The sequence below is a fragment of the Caretta caretta genome, chromosome 3, assembly GCF_965140235.1.
Source record: "Caretta caretta isolate rCarCar2 chromosome 3, rCarCar1.hap1, whole genome shotgun sequence".
Lineage (NCBI taxonomy): Eukaryota > Metazoa > Chordata > Testudines > Cheloniidae > Caretta > Caretta caretta.
The window spans coordinates 7,796,143-7,823,254 of record NC_134208.1 but is presented as its reverse complement, the minus strand read 5'-3'; the positions used below and the strand labels follow the sequence as shown (position 1 = coordinate 7,823,254).

The following is a 27,112-nucleotide window of genomic DNA, read 5'->3' as shown; positions in this document are numbered from 1 at the left end:
ATATTAGGAAAAACTTTTTCACTAAGAGGGTGGTGAAACACTGGAATGTGTTACCTAGGGAGGTGGTAGAATCTCCTTCCTTAGAGGTTTTTAAGGTCAGGCTTGACAAAGCCCTGGCTGGGATGATTTAACTGGGAATTGGTCCTGCTTCGAGCAGGGGGTTGGACTAGATGACCTTCTGGGGTCCCTTCCAACCCTTATATTCTATGATTCTATGTTAGGTTATTACAAACTTGTTCGCATCTTTACTGAATTTTAGGATGTAGTTACAATTGTTATATCCAGGATTTTTGGAGAATATACCAATGCTTGTTGTGAAGACTCTCTGACATGGAGGGTCCTAGAATGGAAATTCACACATAAAACAGAATTTTTCCTTTTTCCAGTTCTTTAGTATGATGAATATGAAAATAAAAACACATAAATAGCCTATTTCCCAGCATGTAAAAAGTCCTTTTCTACTGTAAATCTAATCATGTAGCTCTTTCCTCCCCACTACCTCCAGTTGCTGATTGGCTTGGCCATGCTCTAGTTCAGCCAAAGCTACTGGGCTTTGAAACAGGCATTAATTCAGATACCTCATGCATAACAAAGGATTTAAGATTAGATGATGGTGGCGGCCCAACTGGCCTTATATTTTATGAATATTGTTGTATAAAGTTTTTGTTTTTCCCCTTTGTATAGGGATATCCCAATGCCGCTGGTCAGCTCAGGAGTGGAGCATGGTAACCTGAGAGAACTTGCCTTGGCCAGGATGAAGGATCTAGGGACACAGGTAAAAGATCAGCAACCTTATGCCCAGGAGGAGCTCCCTGCTGACTACACTGTGCGACTGATTGTGTTTGTGAACAGAAGGAGAAAAATGGCAAAATGAGAGGAGCGTGAACTATAGGAGCCAGATTTGCTGCTCAACTAAAGATGACCTGCAAAGGAAAATATTGGGGTTTTGTCCTTTTTTTGGTTCATTTTCTGATAGGTAAAGAATACCTCAAAGATTTTTCCAAAAGAGCTGATGTTTTGCTTGATTTCTACATTAAAAATTTAGATTTTCCCTGCAAGATACAGGATGACCAGAGAACGAGGAGGTTTGTGACATCTCGTCTACTAAGGACATTTCTAAAGTGAGAGAGGGACTTTTTTTATGCAGACTGTTTACAACTTTTAAAAAAATTTATTCAACTCAAACATCTAACAGTTAGAAGAAAAGCTCTTTGTGAAGGATTTAGCATCTTTATCCTCCTCAGTAGGGTTGAGAAACCTTCCATGGAACACTTCCAGCAAAAACAGATACGGTGATGAAACTTAATATTCCAGCTATTTCTAAGAATTAAAAAAAATTGTAGGTGGCGGGAAAAATCTCCTTCATACATAACAAAGCAAAAAAAGGGGCCTCAAACCCAATTTTGTTTTCCGTGGCAGGCTACCTTTAAAGAACTGAATCTGTAAACATTTCTACTGTGCGGATGACTATAGGTCTGAACTTACTGGGGCAGAAGCCTGGAAGCTGGTAGAGTGAGGAACCAAAACAGTTTGTCACTTTATCACGTGAAGTATAAGATACCAGTGAATTTTCCTTGTATCTACTGGAGGTATAACATTATAAACAAACAGCTTTTTTTAAGGGCCATGATAGTTGGGACTGAATTTCCACAAGAAACCCAGGTATTTTAGGTGTGTAGGGTCATAATTAGAGGGTGCCCATGCTCCTCAGCTCTGCCCTCTTGGCAATTTCAGCTTTCCCTCTTTGTTCCGTCTCTGTGACTAATAACACTTGGATTACTGATTGGGGCAAAGAGATGGAGGGCACAGTCCTGAAAAATGCTGTGCCCTCTCAGGACTAGGGCTCTTAATGAAGAGCGGGGACTTGTCTGTCTTCTGCATGCCGTTTGTTGAGTCAGGGATTTGTAAAGCAAAGTAGATTTTGTGCATATGACCATAAAGAAGTCCAAATTTAGCATAATCACCATATAAGAATAAAGCATGCCAGTTTTTATGGTCATACCAAGGTTAAATTATTTCACTGTATATAATATAGTCTGAGTTTGATTATTTTTAAGGCATTTTAGGGGGTGTTGGGATGCAGATAGTCATTTGGATGCCTTGGAAATCAAGTTCCATGTGGGTTTAGGCTTGACTTTGGATTTTCATGGTTTTTTCTTATTTGTGCTATGAAAACTGTCTTCAGAAAAGTTTTTCTCCTTGAGACTTCTCTCATGGGGCTTGGTTTGCACTAGTTACGAGAAGAGATACAAAAGACGTGTGCAAGCTACAATCAAGCTCGCTAACGTTGAGTTCTGTCTCTTGTTCCCTCTGACTACCAAGGAGCTGTAAACTTTTGTAAAGTTCTCTGGCTTTTCTCTGATGCCTTGGACCATTGGTCCCAAACCTCTCACAGTTAGTCCATCCTGTACATCTGTGGGACACTTGACCAGAGAGTTAACTCTCTACCTTCTTTTATTCAGGTGTGTCACATGCCAATTTTGGCATTAAAAATCAGTTACCCAGATTTACAAATTGCCTGCTCAAGAGTATCTCTGGCACACTAGGTTAGATTTTTCCAATTCTAGATCTCTCTGGTAAAGGACCTGACAGCCTGGAAAAAAGGCATAAATTTTTAACAGTGAGAGTAACCATTGGAACAGTTTACCAAGGGTCATAGTGGATTCTCTATCACTAACAATATCCAATCTTTATTTAAATATTTCCTAAAAGATCTGCTCTAGGAATTATTGTGGGGAAGTTCTATGGCCTGTGGTTTATTATATAGGAGATCAGACTAGAATCACTAGAAGATAGCAATGTTCCCTTCTGGCCTTAGAATCTATAATAATGTTAAGTCTTTCTTGCTCTTTTATATCTGTTGACTTTTCCCCTCCAAGCCCTGCTACTTGCAAATCAAATGGTACTTTTCTCATGAGATGTAATGGTTGCTCAGTGAATTGATTTTTGTCAGCATGTTTTTACATTTAGCACAAAGTTCTTTTTCTAAGGTACATTAGGGACGGCTCGGTGAGCATTTTTATTTTGAAGTCTATTTATTCAAATTCTACCAGTGTAAGACAGGCTATTTCAACTTAATTTTGAGCCCATGGGGTGACTGGAAATCTTAACGTATTTGAGCTGCATGTATTCCTCTGTTTTATGTAATTTTTCTCTCCCTCTTTCCTTAGTGTCGTGATGTGAGGACAAGAGAGGTTGGAATACAGGAGATTCATCATAAAGTGAGACCATATCAGGTGAGACTTGTTGCTTCCCAGGGAGCTTGCTTCAGACGTGACTTGCTGTGAAACATTTGGTATGAAGGAGTTGGGACTCAGTTGTGCAGCCAGTTCTGCAACAGGTCTGTGTAGCTGGCTCCAGTTTTTCATCCATTTTCACAGCAGATTTATGTTTGTTGTTTAAGAAAATACGTTCACATGCTGAAACTTATGTACCACCATGTTCAATAACGTAGCGATAGCTACCAGTATTTCAGTATTCCTGTTGCAGTATCAGAATCCCCAGTTGACTCAGCTGTCTCCACTCTTTACCCCCATTCCTTTCTTTTTTCTAGTGAAAAGTGTATTTAGAAAATATAAAAAGCACAATAATTGTAGGTTGAACAGAAAGAAATGTAATTGGTTGAGGTTGTATAATGTGTATATATATTCTCTATTTTTGTCAGTCTACCAATACCTACAATATTATAATAAAATGTGGTTGCTATCTGAAACAAATAAAAATAATAAAATCAATAAGCCACAATAAAGTGTAACCAGCAAATACATATGGATGTAAATCTCTGTAGAGGATGATGCTTATATAGTGCCCTTCAGTCTAGCATCTTAAAGCTGTTCACAAAAATGGAAGCTTGGTCCTGCTGGCTGCTGCTGCAGGGCAGGCAAGCTCCCCTCTTTCCCTAACGTGCCGGGCTCCTGCCCCTCCTCCTCTCCCTCCCTGCTTCTGATCAGCTGATGGCCCTTGCGCGGGAGGGGGAGAAGCGGAGCCGCAGTGTGCTCGCTGCTCCGGGGAGGAGGCGGGCAAGAGGTGGGGACTGGGCCTTGGGGAAGGGGGATGAAATCAGGACATATCCCCTCCAGCCCCCGGGCCGTGAGCTGCTCTGGATAGGGGGGCTGGGAGCGCCCCCAGGAGCTTAGCCCACACCCCCAGCCCTCTGCCCTGATCCCTGCACCCCCCTCACACACTCCCAGCCCTCTGCCTTGACCTCTGTACCCCCCTCACACTCCAGCCTCTTGCCCTGACCCCTGCATCCCCCCACGACCCCTAGCCCTGACTCCTGCACCCCCACACATACCCAGCCCCCCCATGCCTTGACTCTTGCATCCCCCACATTCCCACCCCCACCCTAAGCACCAAATGGGAACTCCTGCACCCCCCCCCCCATTCCCACCTGCACCCTCGCACCAAATGGGAGCTGTCCAGTTAAGCACTCCACACCCAAACGTCCTGCCCCAACCCTGAGCCCCCTCCCTCATTCTGGCTCCTGGCCAGACCTTACACCCCAACCCCTGCTTACTCCTTCACCCCCAGCCCTGTGCTCAGTGCACTCCCACCCTCAGCTCAGTGCAGAGAGAGAGGAAGAGAATGGGCTAGAATCAGAGAGAAGGTAGGTACCCACTCCATGTGGGCAGGGCCGGGATCCCAGACCGGCAGCGGGCTGAGTCGCAGTGGACTGAGCCGCTCAGCCCACTGCCAGTCTGGGGTTCTGGCTGCCGGCCCCTTGCCAGCTGGGGTCCCGGCCACATGTCCCGCTCAGCCTGCTGCCGGCCTAGGTGAACGGAACCCCAGGCTGGCGGGCCGGCGGCGGGCCGGCGGCGTAAGATCAGCATTTTAATTTAATTTTAAAGGAAGTTTCTTAAACATTTTGAAAACCTTGTTTACTTTACATATGACAATAGTTTAGTTATATATTGACCTTTAGAGAGAGATCTTCTAAAAAACGTTAAAATGTATTACTGGCACGTAAAACCTTAAATTAAAATGAATAAACGAAGACTCGGCACACCACTTCTGAAAGGTTGCCGGCCCCTGGTCTAGATAATGACAATCTCATGCCACTGAATCTCAGAAAAATGTATATCAATAGGAACCTAGAGATAAAATGCGTGAAAAGCAACTTATTTATTATTTATATTATCGTAATGCCTAGGAGCTCCAGTTATGGTCCAAGAACTCGTTGTGCTAGGAACTGTACAAACACTAAACAAAAAAACAGCCTACAATCTATGTATAAGACAACAGATAGATAGAGACAGAGGAGTACAAGGAGACAGTACCTGTCAGCATCAAAGGCAGTAGTCTCAGCACACCAGGAACCTAGCCATTGTCGAGCTTGTCGTAGGCCTCTTGGCAAAGATGGGTTTTGAGGAAGATTGTGAAGGAGAGTAATTAGTAAGTTTTGCAGATATTTACAGGGAGTTTCTCCCCAGCATGAGGGGCTACATGGGAGAAAGCACCAAAATGCTTATTTGAAAATTTAGCAAGTGGGCAATAAAACATCAGCCTATAGCATTTGATAATTTGATCTGATGACGTGCAGTGATATTTTCCTTGCCTTTAAAATTAACAATTTCCTTGATAGAAGAGGTCATTGTAGATCTAATACAATTAAATCTGTTCACTGAAACCACTTAAGATTATATAACATCTTTCCTTTTGTAGAAGGTTAATAAGTTGTATCTATTTTAGAATCGTGATGTGTCTGGTTCTTTAAATTATTTTTAATTGGTTTTTAAAAATCCATTGAAATAAAAATATTTATGATTAGTTGGTTATTTACTAATCTATTTCTGGGTTCCTGTTCAATTGGTAACATTTCTCATTAGTAGTAGACAAGGCATTTGTTTGCTCTCAAAATGGCCTTGAATTGTATGTAGTGCTAATATATCCTTAATAGCCTTTAAAAAAATATCTAGTGAATGTTCTTGCTGGATGGACAGCTTTGGAGACTGAACTCTGTCATGTTTTCACAGAATGGCAACTGCTAATGCAAACTCTGCTACACATTCTACCTTAACTCTGAAGTGAATGTTTTACCTCTAGGGCAGATGGAAACTGCCTGTACTGCCCTTCCCTCCTGGCCCCCCCCCCACCCAAAAAAAAAAAAAAGTGTTTTGGATCAAGATAGCTATCTTGAAATAGAATCCTAGAGGAGATGAGGCATATGTATATTTTTAACCTCGATGTAGCTCATTGAGGTCAACACTATACATACTGTCCCTTCACCCTGTTTCTCCTCTTCTTCTCCCCCGGCCCCGATTTACCTTGACTAGCAAACTACCAGTGGCATGTATCTGCTAGGATTCTGCATCAAGGGAGCTATCTCAATGTAAAAAACCTACCATTTTTGCGGTGAAGACGTAGCCTGAAAAGTTCATTCTGTATAAGCCACTTGTCCTAATATTAAGGTCAAGGATTATCAGCAGGGGTACTAGTTATTGCTAAAGCTATGTTTATGTCCCGGAGGTCATGGAAGTCACGGAATTCAGACTTCCAGAGACGACCTTGACATTCTCTACTTCAGAGCTGCAGGACTCTGGAGCTGGGAGCCAGCGGGGCTGTGGCAGGGTTCCAGTGACAGGGGACCCCCTGCAAGGTTCCAGCCACTGGTGACAGACTCCTGAGGGAGCCCTCCTCAGGGTTCCAGCAACCAGATGACAACCTCACAGTGGGGAGAGAGTGAGGGAGGAGGACGATGACAGAACGAGGAGTAATGGTCTCAAGCTGCAGTGGGGGAGGTTTAGATTGGATATTAGGAAAAACTTTTTCACTAAGAGGGTGGTGAAACACTGGAATGCGTTACCTAGGGAGGTGGTAGAATCTCCTTCCTTAGAGGTTTTTAAGGTCAGGCTTGACAAAGCCCTGGCTGGGATGATTTAACTGGGAATTGGTCCTGCTTCGAGCAGGGGGTTGGACTAGATGACCTTCTGGGGTCCCTTCCAACCCTTATATTCTATGATTCTATGACGCCTCGGGCAAGCAGCTGGGGGTGTCCCATTTTCTCTTTGGGAAATATCGTCACTCTGCAGCTCCCAGATGCTGTGGGTGGAGGGGGGCCCCCCGAAGCTTCCAGCTGCTGCGGGCAGAGGGGGAACCCCACAGCTCCCAACCACCATGGTGGCAGGGGAAATCATGGACCTGCAAAAGTCACAGATATGTCAGATAGGCTTCCATGAATTTTTGTTTATTGCCTGTGACTTTTACTAAAAATAACCATGACAAAATCTTAGCCTTAGTTATTGCCAGTTGTTTCTTTTTCACATGGACACTTATATTCTAGGAACTGGATTGAAAGCTAAAATTCATTTCATTGTCGTTAGCTGCCAGTCACTTCAGGTGTTCTGTTTGACACTGTCTCCCACAGTATTCTTGCCAACAAGTTAAAGAAGTATGGGCTGGATGAATGGACTATAAGGTGGATAGAAAGCTGGCTAGATTGTCAGGCTCAACGAGTAGTGATCAATGGCTCCATGTCTAGTTGGCAGCTGGTATCGAGTGGAGTGCCCCAGGGGTCGGTCCTGGGGCCGGTTTTGTTCAATATCTTCATAAATGATCTGGAGGATGGTGTGGATTGCACCCTCAGCAAGTTTGCAGATGACACTAAATTGGGAGGAGTGGTAGATACGCTGGAGGGTAGGGATAGGATACAGAGGGACCTAGACAAATTGGAGGATTGGGCCAAAAGAAATCTGATGAGGTTCAACAAGGACAAGTGCAGAGTCCTGCACTTAGGACGGAAGAATCCAATGCACCGCTACAGACTAGGGACCGAATGGCTCGGCAGCAGTTCTGCAGAAAAGGACCTAGGGGTTACAGTGGACGAGAAGCTGGATATGAGTGAACAGTGTGCCCTTGTTGCCAGGAAGGCCAATGGCATTTTGGGATGTATACGTAGGGGCATTGCCAGCAGATCGAGGGACGTGATCGTTCCCCTCTATTCGACACTGGTGAGGCCTCATCTGGAGTACTGTGTCCAGTTTTGGGCCCCACACTACAAGAAGGATGTGGAAAAATTGGAAAGAGTCCAGCGGAGGGCAACAAAAATGATTAGGGGACTGGAACACATGACTTATGAGGAGAGGCTGAGGGAACTGGGGATGTTTAGTCTACGGAAGAGAAGAATGAGGGGGGATTTGATAGCTGCTTTCAACTACCTGAAAGGGGGTTCCAAAGAGGATGGCTCTAGACTGTTCTCAGTGGTAGCAGATGAGAGAATGAGGAGTAATGGTCTCAAGTTGCAGTGGGGGAGATTTAGGTTGGATATTAGGAAAAACTTTTTCACTGTGAGGGTGGTGAAAAACTGGAATGCGTTACCTAGGGAAGTGGTGGAATCTCCTTCCCTAGAAGTTTTTAAGGTTAGGCTTGACAAAGCCGTGGCTGGGATGATTTAGTCAGGGATCGGTCCCTGCTTTGAGCAGAGGGTTGGACTAGATGATCTCCTGAGGTCCCTTCCAACCCTGATATTCTATGATTCACTGTATCTCTTTTCTGTCTCCCTTAGTCATCAAGACCCCTTTAGAAGATTTTCTTTAAATTGGCTTTTTATATACATTATGTAGGTCTAGCTGTATATTCAACCCACATAGAGCCTTCTGTTTACCTAGGGAAGAGGGCAGAGCAGAGGACCCCATGGAGTCCACTAGGGACCTTGCTATGCAGATGTAATTTATCTGGCAAATGCTTAGATACTGTGAAAGGAGCACTATACAAAACTCTGTTAAAGTTGGAGATTTTTATATCCTATTTTTTTCTCCCGAGCTTTGTCATCTTGTCTTTTTAGATGGCAGGCTCTTGAGGACAAGGACTATTTATGTTTGGGCAGCACAAAGTACAAAGGAGTTCTACTTGTTACTGAAATAGAAATGTTTCTCCCATTTTATTGCTTTTCCTTAATTAGGAAGCCCAGAGTTCACGAAGCTTTAAATCTAAAACCTTTTGGGTTAGCTGTGTTAATATTATTTTCTGCCTCCTTTCTTTAGCTGTGAATTAATAAAGCCTGTGTAATGAGTGGGTCTTTAACTTAGGCTCTATATTACAAGGAGAGTAGGTTTTGCCTGCATGGAGCTCATCGCAGGATCTGAGCCTCAGATTATAAACTCTTTAGAGTAAGAATCTTGTCCTCTTATTTTTCAGTAATCTTTGATCATATTGTTGGTGCTGTATAAATAATAGTAGGACTGCTGGATCAACTTTTAGCTCTTCTATTAGGCTCCTCTGCATATTCCTACTCATAGACTGCCTAGGCCAGCTCAACACATGAGTGTCTCTATGCAGAGTCCATCTTGAAGTAACTTTCATTTTCATGATAGGAATCTGGGCCCTCCTTATTGTATTTTGTTATATGATAGTAGAAATCTTGGAGGACTCTGCATACATGCAAAGATCCATTTGAACTTTTTCACAGATAGTCAACACTGAAATGAGGCTAAGTGAATCTTTATCGGTGTAGTAAGTGAAAGGCCCATTTAATTTTCGGTTGTATACACAAAGGCATATTGATCTCATGAAGCAGAGAGGTAACAGAATCTCACCATTTGGCTCTTGTGTGATCAAGTCTTGAAATAGTGCATTCATTTCTGTGTATCATGTTACCAGAAAGATGATTAGTAGGAAGGAGTTCAGAGGGAACCCCACCTCAAAGCCCTTTACTTGAGCCTTTTAAAACAGGCTGGACAGAGCACTAGAAAGTGTATGTACTACTATAGGGAACAATCCTGCACTGTACTGGCAGGGAAATGGATGTGGGAAAGATCAGCCTAACTTTTGTCATGTAGTCAGTCAGAAATGTTTATGAAGTGTTTTTTGAATCTATATGGATGAAAGGCACTTTATTAAAGAGAGATCATGATCACTTGAAGACCTGTCACTGACAATTTCAGAAAGAAGCAGTTTTATTATGAATTAGAAGACCCAGATTACATTGCTGGCAAGAGACTTTTTCTTTTCAAAGCAGTGGAGACTAGGGGCCAAATTCACCCATGCTGTCAGCAAGTATAACAGTACTGAAACCAGAGCAATACAATTGTAGTCAGGTCTGAATTTGCCCTTAGATGTTTGATTGGAGAGAGAAGCTGCTAGATGTGATGCTCTTGGAGCATCAGTGGAGGTGGAGGTACCAGAGAGAGATCCAGTCTTCCATTTCTATCTTTTACAACCCCGAGCTATTGTGCTGGTTTAGTAGTGTCTAAATACCTTATGGGTAGAAGTTTTAAGCACTGAAGAGTAATGGTGTCCACAAATGTATTTTTCACTGAAGTATGACACATTTTGTCTTTAGGTAAATGCGATTGTAGGTCCTTCAGCTCTTATCTACTGCAAAAATCCATCTAGAATGAAGCTGGGCTTTAAGAAAGCACTTCACACTTTTTCTGACCCATAACAGTTTATGGATCCATGAAATTGGTTTTGGTCTATTCAACATGTTGCCCAATTATTTTTTAACAGGATTTTCTTTTCCTCTTCCCCCTTGCTTGTTCTCTTTGAATAGGTTGAGTTAGTTCGAAGAGACTATGTGGCAAATGGTGGCTGGGAGACCTTCCTGTCCTATGAAGATCCAGAACAGGATATTCTGGTTGGCCTTCTGCGTTTGCGAAAGTGTTCAGAGGAGTCATTCAGACCTGAGTTGAAGGGAGGTGTTTCCATCGTTAGAGAACTGCATGTGTATGGTAGTGTGGTTCCAGTGAGCAGTCGTGATCCTTCCAAATTTCAGCATCAGGTATCCTAAGTAATCTTCGTTGTCGTCTTTTGTACTCCATCCTGCCCAGCTTTTTTTTATTAGAAAGACTAAGAAAAATTTGTCACAATCTTGATGAGACTGGCCATACAGTTACTCTTATAAGAACTTAAGAATGGCCAAACTGGGTCTGAGCAAAGGTCCATCTAGCCCAGTGTCCTGTCGTCCCACAGTGGCCAATGCCAGGTGCCCCATAGGGAATGAACAGAACAGGTAATCCTCAAGTGATCCGTCCCCTCTCGGCCATTCCCAGCTTTTGGCAAAATGAATAATCTGCTGCAACAGAACCAGAATTGAATTTGATCCCCATCTTGTATTCGTAGATTAAATTCCTGCCACCAGTGAGCTTTCACTAATGTATTTGAGCTCTTGCAGTTATGGTTGTCTCATGGTTGAAAACATGGGTATGCTCTTTATCTCTATTGCTGTACATCCATATGTAGGCTAGGGGTGGGCAAACTTTTTGGCCCGAGGACCACATCGGGGTTGCGAAACTGTATGGAGGGCCGGGTAGGGAAGGCTTTGCCTCCCCAAACAGCCTGTCCTCTCCCCCTATCCGCCCCCTCCCACTTCCTCAGAACGCCCGACACATCCAACCGCCCATGCTCCTTGTACCGTGACTGCCCCCTCCCGAGACCCACTGTTCCCCTCCCCCCCCCGCACCCCATCCCCTATCCCTCTCTCCTGCTCCCTCTCTCCTGACTGACCCCTGTCCACACCCCTGCCCCCTGGCAGGCCCCACTGAACCTCTGCTCCAGTCCCGTTCTCCCGTCCCCTGACTCCCACCCCCCGACTCCCCTGCCCCTTATCTAACCCCCCACCTCCTTACCATGCCGCTCAGAGTGGCAGGAGCTCGCAGCCCCGCTGCCCGGCCGGAGCCAGCCACGCTGCTTGCATGGCTGCGGGGGAGGGGGGGCAGCCGGGCTCCTCCCCGGCCAGGAGCTCAAGGGCTGGGTTGGACAGTCTCACGGGCCGCATGTTGCCCACGGGCCATAGTTTGCCCACCTCTGATGTAGGCTCATGTATGGTGACACTAGTTCAGCCTTCACATACTGAACACCCATAGTTCCTACACCCTCTCTGAGAACTGAGGGGATTAATTCATCTCTAACACACAGATGCAGGAATTGCTTTCAGATTTTGGTTCATCTGTCTACCTGATAGGGTGTGAGCAGTGGGGCTGAAGAAGTGAAGTTGAAGGGTATATGATTAAGTCCAAAAACATAAAATGCATATAAGGTATTTTTAAAAAATATGAACATCTTCAGCCTAATATTTTCCTCCTAATCAAAGATTGTACATACCAGGGCACTTTACCATTCAGGGATGGGAAGAATTCTTTCTGATTAACATCTTGAGCACTAGTGCCTCTGAATCTACCAAAGTAAGCGTTACTACAGTGCGCATTAGCGCGTCATATGCCATGAAATCTCAATTGATTTTTCTTTCCCTTTGCTTTTTTACTTAAGATGGCCACTTTTTCTGCCCTAGGTTTTGAAATGTTAATTATTCTATAGTCGAAGCATTCATTGTTTTTATGGCTGCCGCCTCGCTGCCTGAGGTCATCACTGTCAAACAAAGTGTTGCATCCTAATGCATTTACACAGAAAAAGATTATTAAATAAAAGGAAGTTAATTTAAAACATCAGCCCTGAGGCTTTCTGATGCAAAGAATAAATTGATTACTTTTGTCTTTTTTTATGCTTGATCTAAAGGCTCAAAATTTACTAGCACAAGATCAAATTCACACTCTTTCCATAATAGATCAAAAGATGTTGTGGGTAGCAAAGGGATGATGCATGTAATTTTCCTGAGAGAGTCACTGGAAGGAAGTAGTGTGAGAAAGCAAGTAAAGTGTATTTGCTTTCCACCTACATATTAATATATTTTAGGGTCCATGTGAAATGGGGTCGGGGATTTTTCCACAGCACTGACCAATGAGGCAAGATTGATAGATTTTACTAAAGAATCTTACCAGAGCATGTAAACTGATGTAAATTTTTCAAAAACAAAACTTGAAAATGAAATCTCCTATACTTGGTAGTAACAATGTTTTTGACGTATGCTCCATTTAAATACTTACCACAAATAAAGAAGCAACAAAAGATATCACATTCTCATTATGACTGTTTCATTTTAGATTTCAGTACTAAAAATCTCTTGAACTGCATAAGGTTATTTAAAAAAACAAAAACATAGAACTAATTTTTGCCCTTCATTTTTATTCTACCCACCATGCAGCAGGCTATGATACACAAACTATGACGCAGAGGCAGCAAAGACATTTCAGAACAGTCTAAACTTGTTGTAGAATTGTGTGTGGAGAGGCTCTTCCTTTGTAATGAAACACTATTTTTTTGCTTCCAGTAGCACCCACTTTATGCTAGGAAGTGTATTAACATAAAAGAAGGCGTGGTTCATGCCCTAAAGAGATTACTGTGCACTTTTACAGTGCTTTTCATCTTAGCATCTCAATGCTTTACAAACATTAAGCTTCACAGTACCACATGAGGTATGAAGAATAGTCCAGGGCTGTGGGAGACTCAGGTTCAATTCTCTGTTCTACCACAGACTTCCTACGTGATCCAGGGCAGGTCACGTAGTCTCTCTTTGCCTCAGTTCACCATCTGTAAAATGGTCATAACAGCACTGCCCTACCTTACGGGGGTATTGTGAGGATAAATACATTAATGATTGCCAGGTACTCAAATACTAGGGTGATGGGGTCCATATAAATATCTGAAATAGATCCATTTTGTGAGTGGGTAAAGTGAGGCACGTAATTTAAATGACTACTTCAGGATCAATGAATTGTTGGAAAAACTGGAATAGAACCCAGTCATTCTGACTTGCATTCATAGAATCATAGAATATCAGGGTTGGAAGGGACCTCAGGAGGTCATCTAGTCCAACCCCCTGCTCAAAGCAGGACCAATCCCCAATTAAATCATCCCAGCCACGGCTTTGTCAAGCCTGACCTTAAAAACTTCTAGGGAAGGAGATTCCACCACTTCCCTAGGTAAAGCATTCCAGTGTTTCACCACCCTCATAGTGAGAAAGTTTTTCCTAATATCCAACCTAAATCTCCTCCACTGCAACTGAGACCATTACTCCTTGTTCTGTCATCTGCTACCACTGAGAACAGTCTAGAGCCATCCTCTTTGGAACCCCCTTTCAGGTAGTTGAAAGCAGCTATCAAATCCCCCCTCATTCTTCTCTTCTGAAGACTAAACATCCCCAGTTCCCTCAGCCTCTCCTCATAAGTCATGTGTTCCAGTCCCCTAAACATTTTTGTTGCCCTCCGCTGGACTCTTTCCAATTTTTCCACATCCTTCTTGTAGTGTGGGGCCCAAAACTGGACACAGTACTCCAGATGAGGCCTGACCAATGTCGAATAGAGGGGAACGATCACGTCCCTCGATCTGCTGGCAATGCCCCTACGTATACATCCCAAAATGCCATTGGCCTTCTTGGCAACAAGGGCACACTGTTCACTCATATCCAGCTTCTCGTCCACTGTAACCCCTAGGTCCTTTTCTGCAGAACTGCTGCCGAGCCATTCGGTCCCTAGTCTGTAGCGGTGCATTGGATTCTTCCGTCCTAAGTGCAGGACTCTGCACTTGTCCTTGTTGAACCTCATCAGATTTCTTTTGGCCCAATCCTCCAATTTGTCTAGGTCCCTCTGTATCCTATCCCTACCCTCCAGCGTATCTACCACTCCTCCCAGTTTAGTGTCATCTGCAAACTTGCTGAGGGTGCAATCCACACCATCCTCCAGATCATTTATGAAGATATTGAACAAAACCGGCCCCAGGACCGACCCCTGGGGCACTCCACTCGATACCGGCTGCCAACTAGACATGGAGCCATTGATCACTACCCGTTGAGCCCGACAGTCTAGCCAGCTTTCTATCCACCTTACAGTCCATTCATCCAGCCCATACTACTTTAACTTGCTGGCAAGAATACTGTGGGAGACAGTGTCAAAAGCTTTGCTAAAGTCAAAGAACAACACATCCTCTGCTTTCCCTTCATCCAGAGAGCCAGTTATCTCGTCATAGAAGGCAATTAGATTAGTCAGGCATGACTTGCCCTTGGTGAATCCATGCTGACTGTTCCTGATCACTTTCCTCTCATTTAAGTGATTCAGAATTGATTCCTTGAGGACCTGCTCCATGATTTTTCCAGGGACTGAGGTGAGGCTGACTGGCCTGTAGTTCCCAGGATCCTCTTTCTTCCCTTTTTTAAAGATGGGCACTACATTAGCCTTTTTCCAGTCATCTGGGACATCCCCCGATTGCCAGGAGTTTTCAAAGACAATCACCAATGGCTCTGCAATCACATCCGCCAACTCGTTTAGCACTCTCGGATGCAACGCATCCGGCCCCGTGGACTTGTGCTCGTCCAGCTTTTCTAAATAGTCCCGAACCACTTCTTTCTCCACAGAGGGCTGGTCACCTTCTCCCCATGCTGTGCTGCCCAGTGCAGTAGTCTGGGAGCTGACCTTGTTCGTGAAGACAGAGGCAAAAAAAGCATTGAGTACATTAGCTTTTTCCACATCCTCTGTCACTAGGTTGCCTCCCTCATTCAGTAAGGGGCCCACACTTTCCTTGACTTTCTTCTTGTTGCTAACATACCTGAAGAAACCCTTCTTGTTACTCTTAACATCTCTTGCTAGCTGCAACTCCAGGTGTGATTTGGCCTTCCTGATTTCACTCCTGCAAGCCCAAGCAATATTTTTATACTCATCCCTGTTCATTTGTCCAATCTTCCACTTCTCGTAAGCTTCTTTTTTGTATTTATGAGCAGCAAGGATTTCACTGTTAAGCCAAGCTGGTCGCCTGCCATATTTACTATTCTTTCTACACATCAGGATGGTTTGTCGCTGTAACCTAAATAAGGATTCTTTAAAATACAGCCAGCTCTCCTGGACTCCTTTCCCCCTCATGTTATTCTCCCAGGGGATCTTGCCCATCAGTTTCCTGAGGGAGTCAAAGTCTGCTTTTCTGAAGTCCAGGGTCTGTATTCTGCTGCTCTCCTTTCTTCCTTGTGTTAGGATCCTGAACTCGACCATTTCATGGTCAGTGCCTCCCAGGTTCCCATCCACTTTTGCTTCCCCTACTAATTCTTCCCGGTTTGTGAGCAGCAGGTCAAGAAGAGCTCTGCCCCTAGTTGGTTCCTCCAGCACTTGCACCAGGAAATTGTCCCTTACATTTTCCAAGAACTTCCTGGATTGCCGGTGCACCGCTGTATTGCTCTCCCAGCAGATATCAGGGTGATTGAAGTCTCCCATGAGAACCAGGGCCTGCGATCTAGTAACTTCCGTTACTTGCCAGAAGAAAGCCTCGTCCACCTCATCCCCCTGGTCTGGTGGTCTATAGTAGACTCCCACCACGACATCACCCTTGTTGCTCACACTTCTAAACTTAATCCAGAGACTCTCAGGTTTTTCTGCAGTTTCATACTTGAGCTCTGAGCAGTTATACTGCTCTCTTACATACAGTGCAACTCCCCCAACTTTTCTGCCTTTGTTCTGATCACTAGACAGTACTTCCTGCTCCCCTTCTGAGCACAGAGGAAATGTCAGTGAGGGGAGGAGGAGCTTGTTCTCCAGCTAGTTCTAGGAGACTTGTACCAAGTTGAGTAAATCCGTGGTTTTAGCGTTGTTCTTTGACACTAAGAAGCAATCAGATGTGAAAAGACTCTAAAAGAAAATTGCTGTTTATACCTATCAGTAACTTCCATTGAAGAAACTTTTGAGTGTTTCACCATTATAAAAGTTAATGTTTGTTGCTGAGCTCTTCTCAAGTACTCAAGCTGTTATTCTTTTCCTTCCCTTGTTTTTATCATTTTCTTCCCCTCTCGTTTCCTGCTCTCTAGGGATTCGGTATGTTGCTGATGGAGGAAGCAGAAAGGATAGCCAAAGAAGAGCATGGTTCATGGAAAATTGCAGTCATTTCAGGTATCTTTGCTTAATTCTTCTTCAAAACTTAATCTACAAACAAATTAAATAGCAAAAATCTTTGTTAATGCAGAGTTAAGATCTCCTGGTGATAGCTCGTGCCCTTCAAGAATGTCAAATTCAGCAAAACTCAAACTTGTGAAAACCAGGAAGTACAATTAAGGTAAATTAAGTACAACTGCATTCACTGTGATAGATGTAACTATTGAATTGTGGAGGAATAAGTGGGAGCAACTTGGAAGAGCTGCAATTATGATATGAGATCTGGGTCTGAGTTCCTCCATGTGTGTGTTATCAAGGGAAAGAGGCTCATATGTACCATGAAGTTCCAGTCTGCCTCATTCAATATAGAATTGTGTAGGTTGTGTCTGTAGGCAGGCACTGGAGTCGTTTTGCCAGAGGTATTTGTCAGTAGTGAGGTGGGATATGAGAGCAGGCCATGGATTTAATGATCGGTAAGAAAAAGTATAGGTTTAAGTCGTATCCTGTGTGCACATGTGAAGGTATTGGAAAAGGGTATGAAGTGGTTGTTAAATTTTACAAGTGTGGTATTCTCTTGGAGGGAAAGGGTCAATGTTTCAGCTTAGGTTCAGTGCAGGTATCTCCTGTCCAGTATAGTGAAAAGACAAAGTGAGAACATGTGTGTTATGGGCATAGTGAGGTATTGCTCAAAGAAGATATAGTTAAGGTTGCATGGGCATTTATCTTAATTGTGTAGTTCCTGGTTTTCAGTGGTTTGAGTTTTGCTGAAGTTGACATTCTGGAAGGATACATGCATCACCAGGTAACCTTTATTCTGCATTAACAGAGCTTTTTGCCATTTGATTGCCTAACTTTTTAAACAGAAAAGAAAAATGTTTGTTGGCAGGAATTAGAGGTAATTTAGACAGTTGTTCTCAGCAAGGTTTGTAGTTGTTATGCTACTGGGTCTAGTTAATAGTCAAAAAATCCTGGCTTTTATATTGTGTTGCTTTTCATCAGTAGATCTCAAAGAGCTTTACATCATTATCCCCATTTTACAGATGGGAAACTGAAGCACAGAGAGATGAAGTGACTTGCTTAAGGTCACCCAGCAGGCCAGTGGCAGAGCTAGCAATAGTCCCAGTCCAGTGGTCTTTCCACTAGGCCACACAGTTGTAATGTGATTCCTCAATCACCCTCCTGTACATTTTGTTATAGTGGAATGGGCGTAATGGTCATGCTTTGAAATGTTTGTCATGTGTATGCAGTGTTGTTGTAGCCATGCCAGTCCCAGGATGTTAAAGAGACAAGGTGGGTAAGCTAATATCTTTTATTGGACCAACTTCTATTAGTGAGAGAGACAAGCTATTGAGCAATGTGTAATTGCTAACGGGGCTAGTGAGAGAAATCTCATTCATGGTCTATGTCCATTTTTATTATATGATTGTTACAATATCATTAAGCATGAAAGAGACTGGTGTGTCTCTCCTTCTCTACGCCCCACCCCACCATTCCCTGCAACATGTAGCTACCACCCTGCCCCCTCCCACATTTTCAGGTCCCCCGCCCATTCCAGTTCCATTAAGCCATTAGTTAGCACTGTAGAAGCCATAAATGTGTAAGAAGTTGCTCTTCGCTTGTCTCCTGCTATATGCTTCTTTGTAGACATAACACTGGCTTCAGTTTACTGGGAGGTCACACACTATCTTAGGCCTGGTCTGCACTTAAATTTTAAGTCAACATAGCTACAGTGCTCAGAGGTGTGAAAAATCCACACCTCTAGCACAGTAGCTATGCCAACCTAACCCCTGGTGTAGATACAGCAAGATCAGTGGAAGAATGCTTCTGTCACCCTAGCTCCATTGCTTGGGGATATGGGTGTTCCTACAGTGACGGGAAAAAACCCTCCACTGGAGTAGATGGCGTCTATGCTATAGGGTTACGTCAGCGTAGCTAAGCCATTATAGTCCCCATAGTGTAGATATGGCATTAAGTGTGTAGCCCAAGTTGCACACTGAGCTGGGCCCCTCGCTCCCACTGCCTAATCCCAGTTAGGACTCCTGCCTCTCAGCCAGGCTTCTCCAGCCATGCCACAGGTCCACCCAATCTGCTCTTCATCCAAACCAGGCCACTCCCCCACACACCCTGGTCAGCCTCTCCACCCCACCCAGCAATGATGTATATTTTATCTGAAATCCAAATGAATAGTTGTTTAAATTTGTGTTGTCTTCATTCCACTAACTCCAGACCCCAGCTCACATGGAAGGGAAGGAAGAGGGGCTTAGACCCCTGAAGAGGGGTAGGGCTTCTCCCAGATCCTAGCACACACGGGGAGAATTCAGGGTTGACAGGCCCCCCCACCCCTAAACCCCCAATTTCCTCTGCTACCCTCACATTTTCCAATCCCTCCCAGTTTCCTAGTCCCTATTTTCTCCCCCATAGCCCCAAACTCCTCTTCTCTCCCCTACCACCCACTCCCCATCACTGTATGTATTGAAACCTTGCCTTAGGTAGTACAGGATCAATCCCAAGTTACACCTGGTTATTAAATCTTCAAAGGCAAAGCTCTTTAAGAACTTCAGTACTGCAAACCATAATTATACCACAATATTAGTTATGGATTGCACTTTGGAAAGGGTTTATCATTGGCTCATCCCAAGTGTCTCTTGTTAGTTGCCTTTTATTGAAGACCATCAGTAACAGGTATTCAAACATCAGGGAATCAATTCTTTAGCATCTCCCTATTTTGATGCATTTATTTGGAGATTTTTTTTCCCCCCTATAAATAATGAGTCAATTTGGTATTTCTAAAAATGATGGAACAGCAGGGCAGGCAGATCCCCAGAGAGCCTTAACAAAGCACCTCGCTCCTGACCAGCAAGACTCCGCTTCAGAATGTAGTCCTGGGACGCTCTTTAGTGCACCCTGGGAGCTGGCAGTCTCTGAACCAGTCTGTGAATTAGCATCTAATATGGACCATGAGGGAGAGATCATCCAAATTCTGTTTTACTTTGTACTAACCAGAAGGCTAATTGCACACTGAAGTTTTAATGAGTGATGTATTTTAGACCACCATTGAGTGTGTCATGGTACTTTTTCCTGATATGTAGCCCAGTTCACTCTACCCTTTCCCCCCACCGCTGCATTTTGTTCCTTATAGCTGAATTTAGTGCTGGTAAAATGCACCATATTCACTTTAGAGAAGCTCTGAGTACTCTATTACAACAGAGGTAATGGTAGTGTTAGTTGCCCTTTCTTGATGTTGTGCCTCTGCCTTGTTCCAGAAGGATCACTTCCAGGAGTGGAAGCAGGCTAGTCTTCATGGGCCATTCAATCCTTGTACCTTCCATGGAGACTACAAATAAGGGCTATAATTATTACCAATTCTAATGGTGGTTTTTGTGACTGTGGATAACTGGCCTATAGGAATTAGACCAAGATGCCCAACTCATTAAACATAGGACACTGAGCAGTCACCAGATGGTAGTGACTATCAGTCACTACCAACCCTGAGCTGGGTTTGAGCCAGTAACCTAGGGATGAATGGTTCCATATTCTACTACAAACACTCTGAATCCTTGAAGACTTGCTTTATCTCTTTCTTAAAAGCAGAAAAATGCATCTCTTCAAAAGAAGGAGTTGAAAGAAAAGCCCTAGACAAAATGTAAAACCACAGGGAGGGGAAAGGAGAAGAATCCTGGAAATGTGTCACTGCTCAATCAGGGGGTAGGACAAGAAAGTTTGGGGAACCAATGAAGCAAAGCATTTGGAAAACAAACAAACAAACAAACAAAAACTATACCACTAACCAGACAGACCTGCTGAGAAACATTTTCAGAGGCAGCTTACTGCTGAAAGCTTCTCTTTTGTCACACATGCTGGCAGCCTAACACTGCAGTGAGATGGTGGATAATTTTGCAGCTGTGTTGTGTGTACCTGGACCGGTTTCAAAATAGATTTTTAAAATCAGTAACGTAGGGTTAATCTTGTCTAGTGCCGAAGTGAATTCCGGCTGCATTTTGATTTAAAATAAAACCCAACAGGAGAACTGAACTTCACTAGATAACATTTCCCAGGTAACAGCTGGAAGGCATCTGTTCTTTGCAGATTCTTTAGTATTCTTTCCTTGTATGACACACTGCACAGCATTGAATTCTGCACCCTGGAAAACACTGAATGCATCCGATGAAGTGAGCTGTAGCTCACGAAAGCTTATGCTCAAATAAATTCGTTAGTCTCTAACGTGCCACAAGTACTCCTTTTCTTTCAACTAGCATGGCTGTTCCTCGAGGAGTGTAATTCAGTTTGCTTGGCTACTGCCTAAATTAGTAACGTTAATATTGGAATGAACCATTTTATTAACAATCACTGTTCCTACTGTCTTCTTCTCAGAGTTGTGCTCTTTAGCACAGAGGAATCACCACTTGAGAAGCTCTTTCACAGCCCAAACCAATATAATTGTGAGGGCTGGAGAATAGTCAAATTATGGGAAGAAAGAGATTCTTTACGTCCTTGAGCAACTTTACTAAGAGGGACCTGGTATTAATTGTTGGTGCCAGTGAAATCCCATTAATTAGACTTAGATTCTGGTCCAGGGTCAGAGATGACACTTGGTGCCTGGAAAAGACTGTGTTGAGACAGAGAATGTAGAATTCTAACCTTTTAGCTAAAGTAATTAGGCCATCGCCTACACCACCTCTCCTCTCTCCCCACTGTGAACCCCTATTGTCTCTCATTTCCTCAGCCCTCCCTCTCTTCCACCATGTCCTACTAATCACGACTTTAGAGAGCTGAAAAGACAAACCACTAAAGCAAATGGTCTAGCTTACAGCAGTTTGGGCCAGAGTCTACACTAGAAAAGGTTTGACGGTTTGCAGCTTTCCCAGCAGAGTTTACTAGTTCCCCACGCAAAATAAGATGTACTGGCAGAAACATCTCTGATGGCAGCAGTATAACTGCATCTACAGTAGGGCACTTGCTGGTATAAAAATGTTGCAGAGAAAAAAAAAATCACGCCTCTACCCAACATTACTATACCGGGAAAAGATTCTAGTGTAGATCTGACTGTTTCACACAGACCATTGCTATTTTCAGTCATTATTGAACTGTGCTTTGAAAATGAACCAGTCTTCTGTATTGTCCAGCTCCCTTCCCCATGACTAGGGTTAATTTATTCTGGAGGCACAGTTGACAACCATGATCACTGCAGCTGCACAGAGAGATTATAATGGATGCCTGCAATTTTTAAATGTTGTTAGAAGTTGGAAAACTTCCTTTAATAATGCCAGACCAAGACAGGATACCAGGAGATCTTAAAAAGTGTTCTTCAGAGAAGGAAGAAGCCTATTGGTCATCTAGTTCATTCCCCTAAGTACTAGAGACAGGACTGTTTACTATGATGTATCCTCCTGTACTCAGCTTTGTCCAATACTGCTTTTAAATGACACTCAGTGATGGGAATGCTACCATTTGGCTTGAGAGACTATTCCATTGTCTAATAGATCTCACTATTAGGAAGTTTTTTCTGATGTTCATTTCTTCCTAATTACAATGGGTGTTTTAGCTGTAGGGCTGACTGCATATGTATTATAATAGAGAATGATAGCTTTCAAGGTTAAAACAAGCTTTCTGAATAAAGCTTGACTGTTCTAAGTGCTCTAAAATTTGTACAGGTAATCAGGTTGCCTTGAAATTTGGTGTGCCTCATGGAGATATAGGGTAAAGTCTGTGATCCCAATTTAGGGCCATTTGATTAAGGAGTTCCTGAAGTAAAGTCCCTGGAAGCAAAAAAAAGCTTTTCTTAAAGTTGCACATTCTGGTATTGCTTTTTTGCCCATGGATAGTGATCAAACCAGAGATTAGATCATTGCACCAGGGTCTCAAATGCTCAAGGGTTACCCCAGTAGCGTGCATAGCACCCACCAGCCCTTTGGGGGAAATCAAATTAGATGTGGATTATAATCCATTATGCTCCTTAGCGTTAGCATGCCTACCTAGCATGAAGCAAACTCTTTTTCTAACGTGTAACAGCTGAAATCTCATGCCTGCTGCCGATTGTTCTGAGTTGGTTTTTAGGATTGCGGTCTCCTGACTAAAAGGAAAGATGCATTTTGCTCTCTTTCAGGTGAAATATCCTTCTTGACCATCCATGTTCCTATTATGTTCTCACATTGTGATCACCATCTTAAAAAAAGAGGGGGGGGAGATAAAAGCTTAAATCTTCTTATTTTCAAGGTTTGGGAGTGCAAGTCTTTGTGATCTTTAGAGCCTGAATATAACACCATCTGTCATAACCATAGCGGTAGCCTAAATTCCTCCTTACCTGTAAGGGGTTAAGAAGCTCAAGTAACCTGGTTGGCACCTGACCAAAGGAACCAATGGGGACAAAAGATACTTTCAAATCTGGTACGGGGGAGAGGTTTTGTTTTGCGTTCTTTGTTTCTGTGGTCGTTCACTCTTGGGACTAATTTTTCTAAACAAGTCTCTCATATGTCAGACTTGTAAGTAACAGCCAGGTAAGGCGTATTAGTTTATCTTTGTTTTCCCAACTTGTGAATTTTCCCTTTGCTAGAGGGAGGTTTACCCCTGTTTTGTTGTAACTTTAAAACTAAGGCTAGAGGGGGTTCCTCTGTGCTCTTTGAATTTTCTGCTACTCTGTAAGATTAACTACCAGCCTAAGTTTACACAGGTGATTCTTTTACCTTTTTTTCTTTAAATAAAATCCTTCTTTTTAAGAACCTGACTGATTTTTCCATTGTTGTAAGACCCAGGGGTTTGGGTCTGTAGTCCCTTTGTAACCAATTGGTGAGGATATATGCTTAAGCATTCCCCAGGAAAGGGGGTGTAGGCTTGGGGGAATATTTTGGGGGAATAGGACTCCAAGTGGTCCTTTCCCTGATGGTTTGTTAAATCACTTGGTGGTGGCAGCGATCCCAAAGCAAGAAAGGAATCTGTGCCTTGGGGAGGTTTTAACCTAAACTGGTAAGAATAAGGTTAGGGGGGTCTTTCATGTGGGTCCCTGCATCTGCACCCCAGAGTTTAGAGTGGGGAAGGAACCCTGACCCCATCCAATTCCAGTTTTTTCCTAACATACAACTCACCATCTTCCCACACCTCAACACCACCACCTTCCCACCATACAACTCACCACCTTCCCACCACCTTTTAGCGGCCATTTTTCCACCAAGAACTAGTTATGACTTATTGATCATTGCTCTTTATTCAACAAGAAACGCTGTTGCTCCCTCTCCCATCTCACCAGTCACTAAACCTGGGGCTTCTGCTGCACACCCAGTTCCTGTGAGCTGTTACCAAGATGAGTGTTGCAGTAGAGAGAATTATCACTTGGCAGAGAGCTGAAATATTTACTGACTAAGCAAGTATCAGGATTCCCTATTACATCCTTTAGTAACTTATACTGGATATCTGAATTCCATCACATCTTGTACATCTTCAGCGTATGTTAGAATTTTCCATGGAGCACAAACTGTCTGAGTTTCTCACCAAACATCTCCCCTAAACTATTTTGTTCTCTCTGTTGTAATTAAAATGTTAATTTGGCAGGTTTTTTACAGAAATTCTACAGTATTTTTTTTTTTCCAGTCAGGCTGGTTTTAACCGGTGGAGTCAGGAGTTGCATTGTGGCTTAACAGTTACCATTTATTATTATTACTTATTTCTATAGTGCCCGAAATGTAGTAGGCACTGACTAGCAAACAAAGGCTGGGGCAGGGGATGCAACTGAAGTAAGTGTCTGGAGTGAGTTATAATGCATATCATCTACCTTGCAGTTCCTAGGTTAATTTTTTTTCCCTTTTTGTCTCTTTCTGTCACTTCATTTGAGGGTAAGGGTGGTGGGAGAACAGGATGTAATTTGACTGTGAAGGGGGAGTGTGTTTTTTAAGGAAGGATTTGAAGGAAGAGAGGATGAGAGATTTTGCAAACCATGTCAGGGATGACATCCTGGGTGTAGGAAGTATGCATGAAAGGAGGGGCACAGACAGGAGTCGGAGGAGGGTTGAGTGGCATGACTAATTCTGGTTTCACATACTGGATAATACACTTCTCTATTCTGTGGGTCATCCAACAGTGTGGATACAACAAGCTTTCCTCTTGGTGTGTTAGTGATAGTGAGAGACCTCACTCAGGTGCTGCCTTGTGTTAAATGCTTGGCCAAACTGGACAGCATTAAGTATTCACATTTTAAAAACAGGGTGGCTTTGTCTCCGCTTGCAAGGTCATTGTTTAGAGCCATTGTGCTGCCTATCCATAACAATAAGGAGGAGATGCTCTTCTTCCCCCTCCCCCCTGCTGTCCCGACCCCCACATCCTGTATCAGAGCTAAGTAAAATGTGAATGACTTGTTTATCATGAAGCCATTGCTCATTTAAGGTAATTTTCTGCATGAGTGATGCCATTCTGCTTTTCTGATGCGAGGTAGTATATTAGTATGCAGGCTTAGGTAGCTGAATGGTAGACCCCTGAGGCATTAATCCATTATTCAGAGCTCTTGGGAGGTCTGATCTAAAATGTCTGTTTCATGAACATTTGAAATTATGCTGTGTGTGTTTTCCTTGTGGTTTGTTGATTTTAGTTGCAGCCTTACCGTGTGTGTGTGTGTGTGTGTATTTCTTTTACTTTCATTAAAACAAAACAACCCTAAAAACCAACCTAAATTCATTGTATATCTGATGTCCACAGGTTAAAGCCTTTATATTCTGGAAGTGCAAATCCTCAGTATGTATGAGTATGTTTGTATCTTGCATTTGCTGAATTTAGCTGTAAGTCTTCTTGTATGCAAGTTGAAATATCTAATGATTGGGTGATGTATTAATTTTTTCCTCCTTTTTGAACGTTGATTCTATTTTTCATTTTCCACAATAGTTCTTAACTTCCAGTGACTTTCTTAGAAGCAAAAAGGATCACAATACTATTACTAAAATTGAGTTGTGCTGTGATATCAGCTCATGAAATTTACAAATATGAATAGTTCATCTTGTTAGATTTTAAGCCTCCCTATTTATTTACTCCCCTAAATGAAAAAAGTATAAGACTCTTTTCTTGAAGTGGATAAACAAATTCATAGAGCAGGATCCCTTGATCTTTCTTCTAACCAGAAGCTGGATTGTTTTGATAATGTCACCATTCAGTTAATGATTATTGCCATTTATAGTAACTGTGACCAGTGACAGGTTTCAGAGTAGCAGCCCTGTTAGTCTGTATCCGCAAAAAGAAAAGGAGGACTTGTGGCACCTTAGAGACTAACCAATTTATTTGAGCATAAGCTTTCGTGAGCTACAGCTCCCTTCATCGGATGTTCCACGGAATGCATCCGATGAAGTGAGCTGTAGCTCACAAAAGCTTATGCTCAAATAAATTTGTTGGTCTCTAAGGTGCCACAAGTCCTCCTTTTCTTTTTGTGACCGGTGAGAGTCAAGTCTGTGCTTTAAAATTATTAATGCTTTCATAGAAACACAGGACTTGAAATACAGCAGTTTCATATAGTATTAGTGATGGGAAAAAAATGACCCAAATGTTTTTTTCTCACTCCTTTCAGAATAACTTTTGAAATAAAAGATACATATCCAGTAGATGTTCCAGGCAGGAGTGTTTTTTCCCCCAGAAGCATTCTGCTGTCATAGCACCAGTACCACCTAATAAATACAGCAAATACTATAATTAATATAAAGCTGCTATTTTTTAAGGGATCTGTCCCCTCCTGCTTCATGACACGATCAAGCCATTGACTTTACACTCAGGAGATTCTTGTGTTTCCTTTTGAAACATCTGGTACTGGCCACTGTTGGAGACCGGATGTTGGTCCTGTGGACCTCTAGCCTGCTGCCCAGTATGGCAGTCCCTATGTTCCTACAATCCACTAGTGCCTTTAAGTCTGCGTTAAAGATTCATATGTCCATTAATGCTTCAACCACCATTCCAGAGGATATGCATCCATGCTGATGACGGGTTCTGCTCCGTAACAATCCAAAGCAGAGCAGACCGATGCATGTTCATTTTCATCATCGGAGTCAGATACCACCAGCAGAAGGTTAATTTTTTTTTTTATTATTTTTTTTTTTTTTTTTTAATGGTTCGGATTCTGTAGTTTCCACATCGGGGTGCTGCTCTTTTAAGACTTCTGAAAGCATGCTCCACAGCTCATCCCTCTCAGATTTTGGACAGCACTTCAGTTTCTTAAACCTTGCTTAGGTTGAGTGCTGTAGCTATTTTTAGAAATCTCACATTGGTACCTTCTTTGTGTTTTGTCAAATCTGCAGTAACAATGTTCGTAAATCAAACAACGTGCTGGGTCATCATCCAAGACTGCTATAACATGAAATATATGGCAGAATGCGGGTAAAACAGAGCAGGGGACATACAATTCTCCCCCAAGAAGTTCAATCACAAATTTAATGCATCCGATGAAGTGAGCTGTAGCTCACGAAAGCTTATGCTCA

At 43.0% G+C, this 27,112-nt stretch overlaps 1 protein-coding gene across 1 annotated transcript in view; it reads left to right on the top strand.

Annotated features, from left to right (window-relative positions):
* ELP3 (elongator acetyltransferase complex subunit 3) overlaps positions 1-27,112 on the top strand; it is a 136,237-nt gene that overhangs the window by 96,424 nt on the left and 12,701 nt on the right. The window contains exons 11-14 of the mRNA XM_048845832.2: positions 685-775; positions 3,171-3,236; positions 10,487-10,714; positions 16,613-16,694. Coding sequence (XP_048701789.2) covers positions 685-775; positions 3,171-3,236; positions 10,487-10,714; positions 16,613-16,694 — 467 coding nt within the window. The remainder of the gene's footprint in view (positions 1-684; positions 776-3,170; positions 3,237-10,486; positions 10,715-16,612; positions 16,695-27,112) is intronic.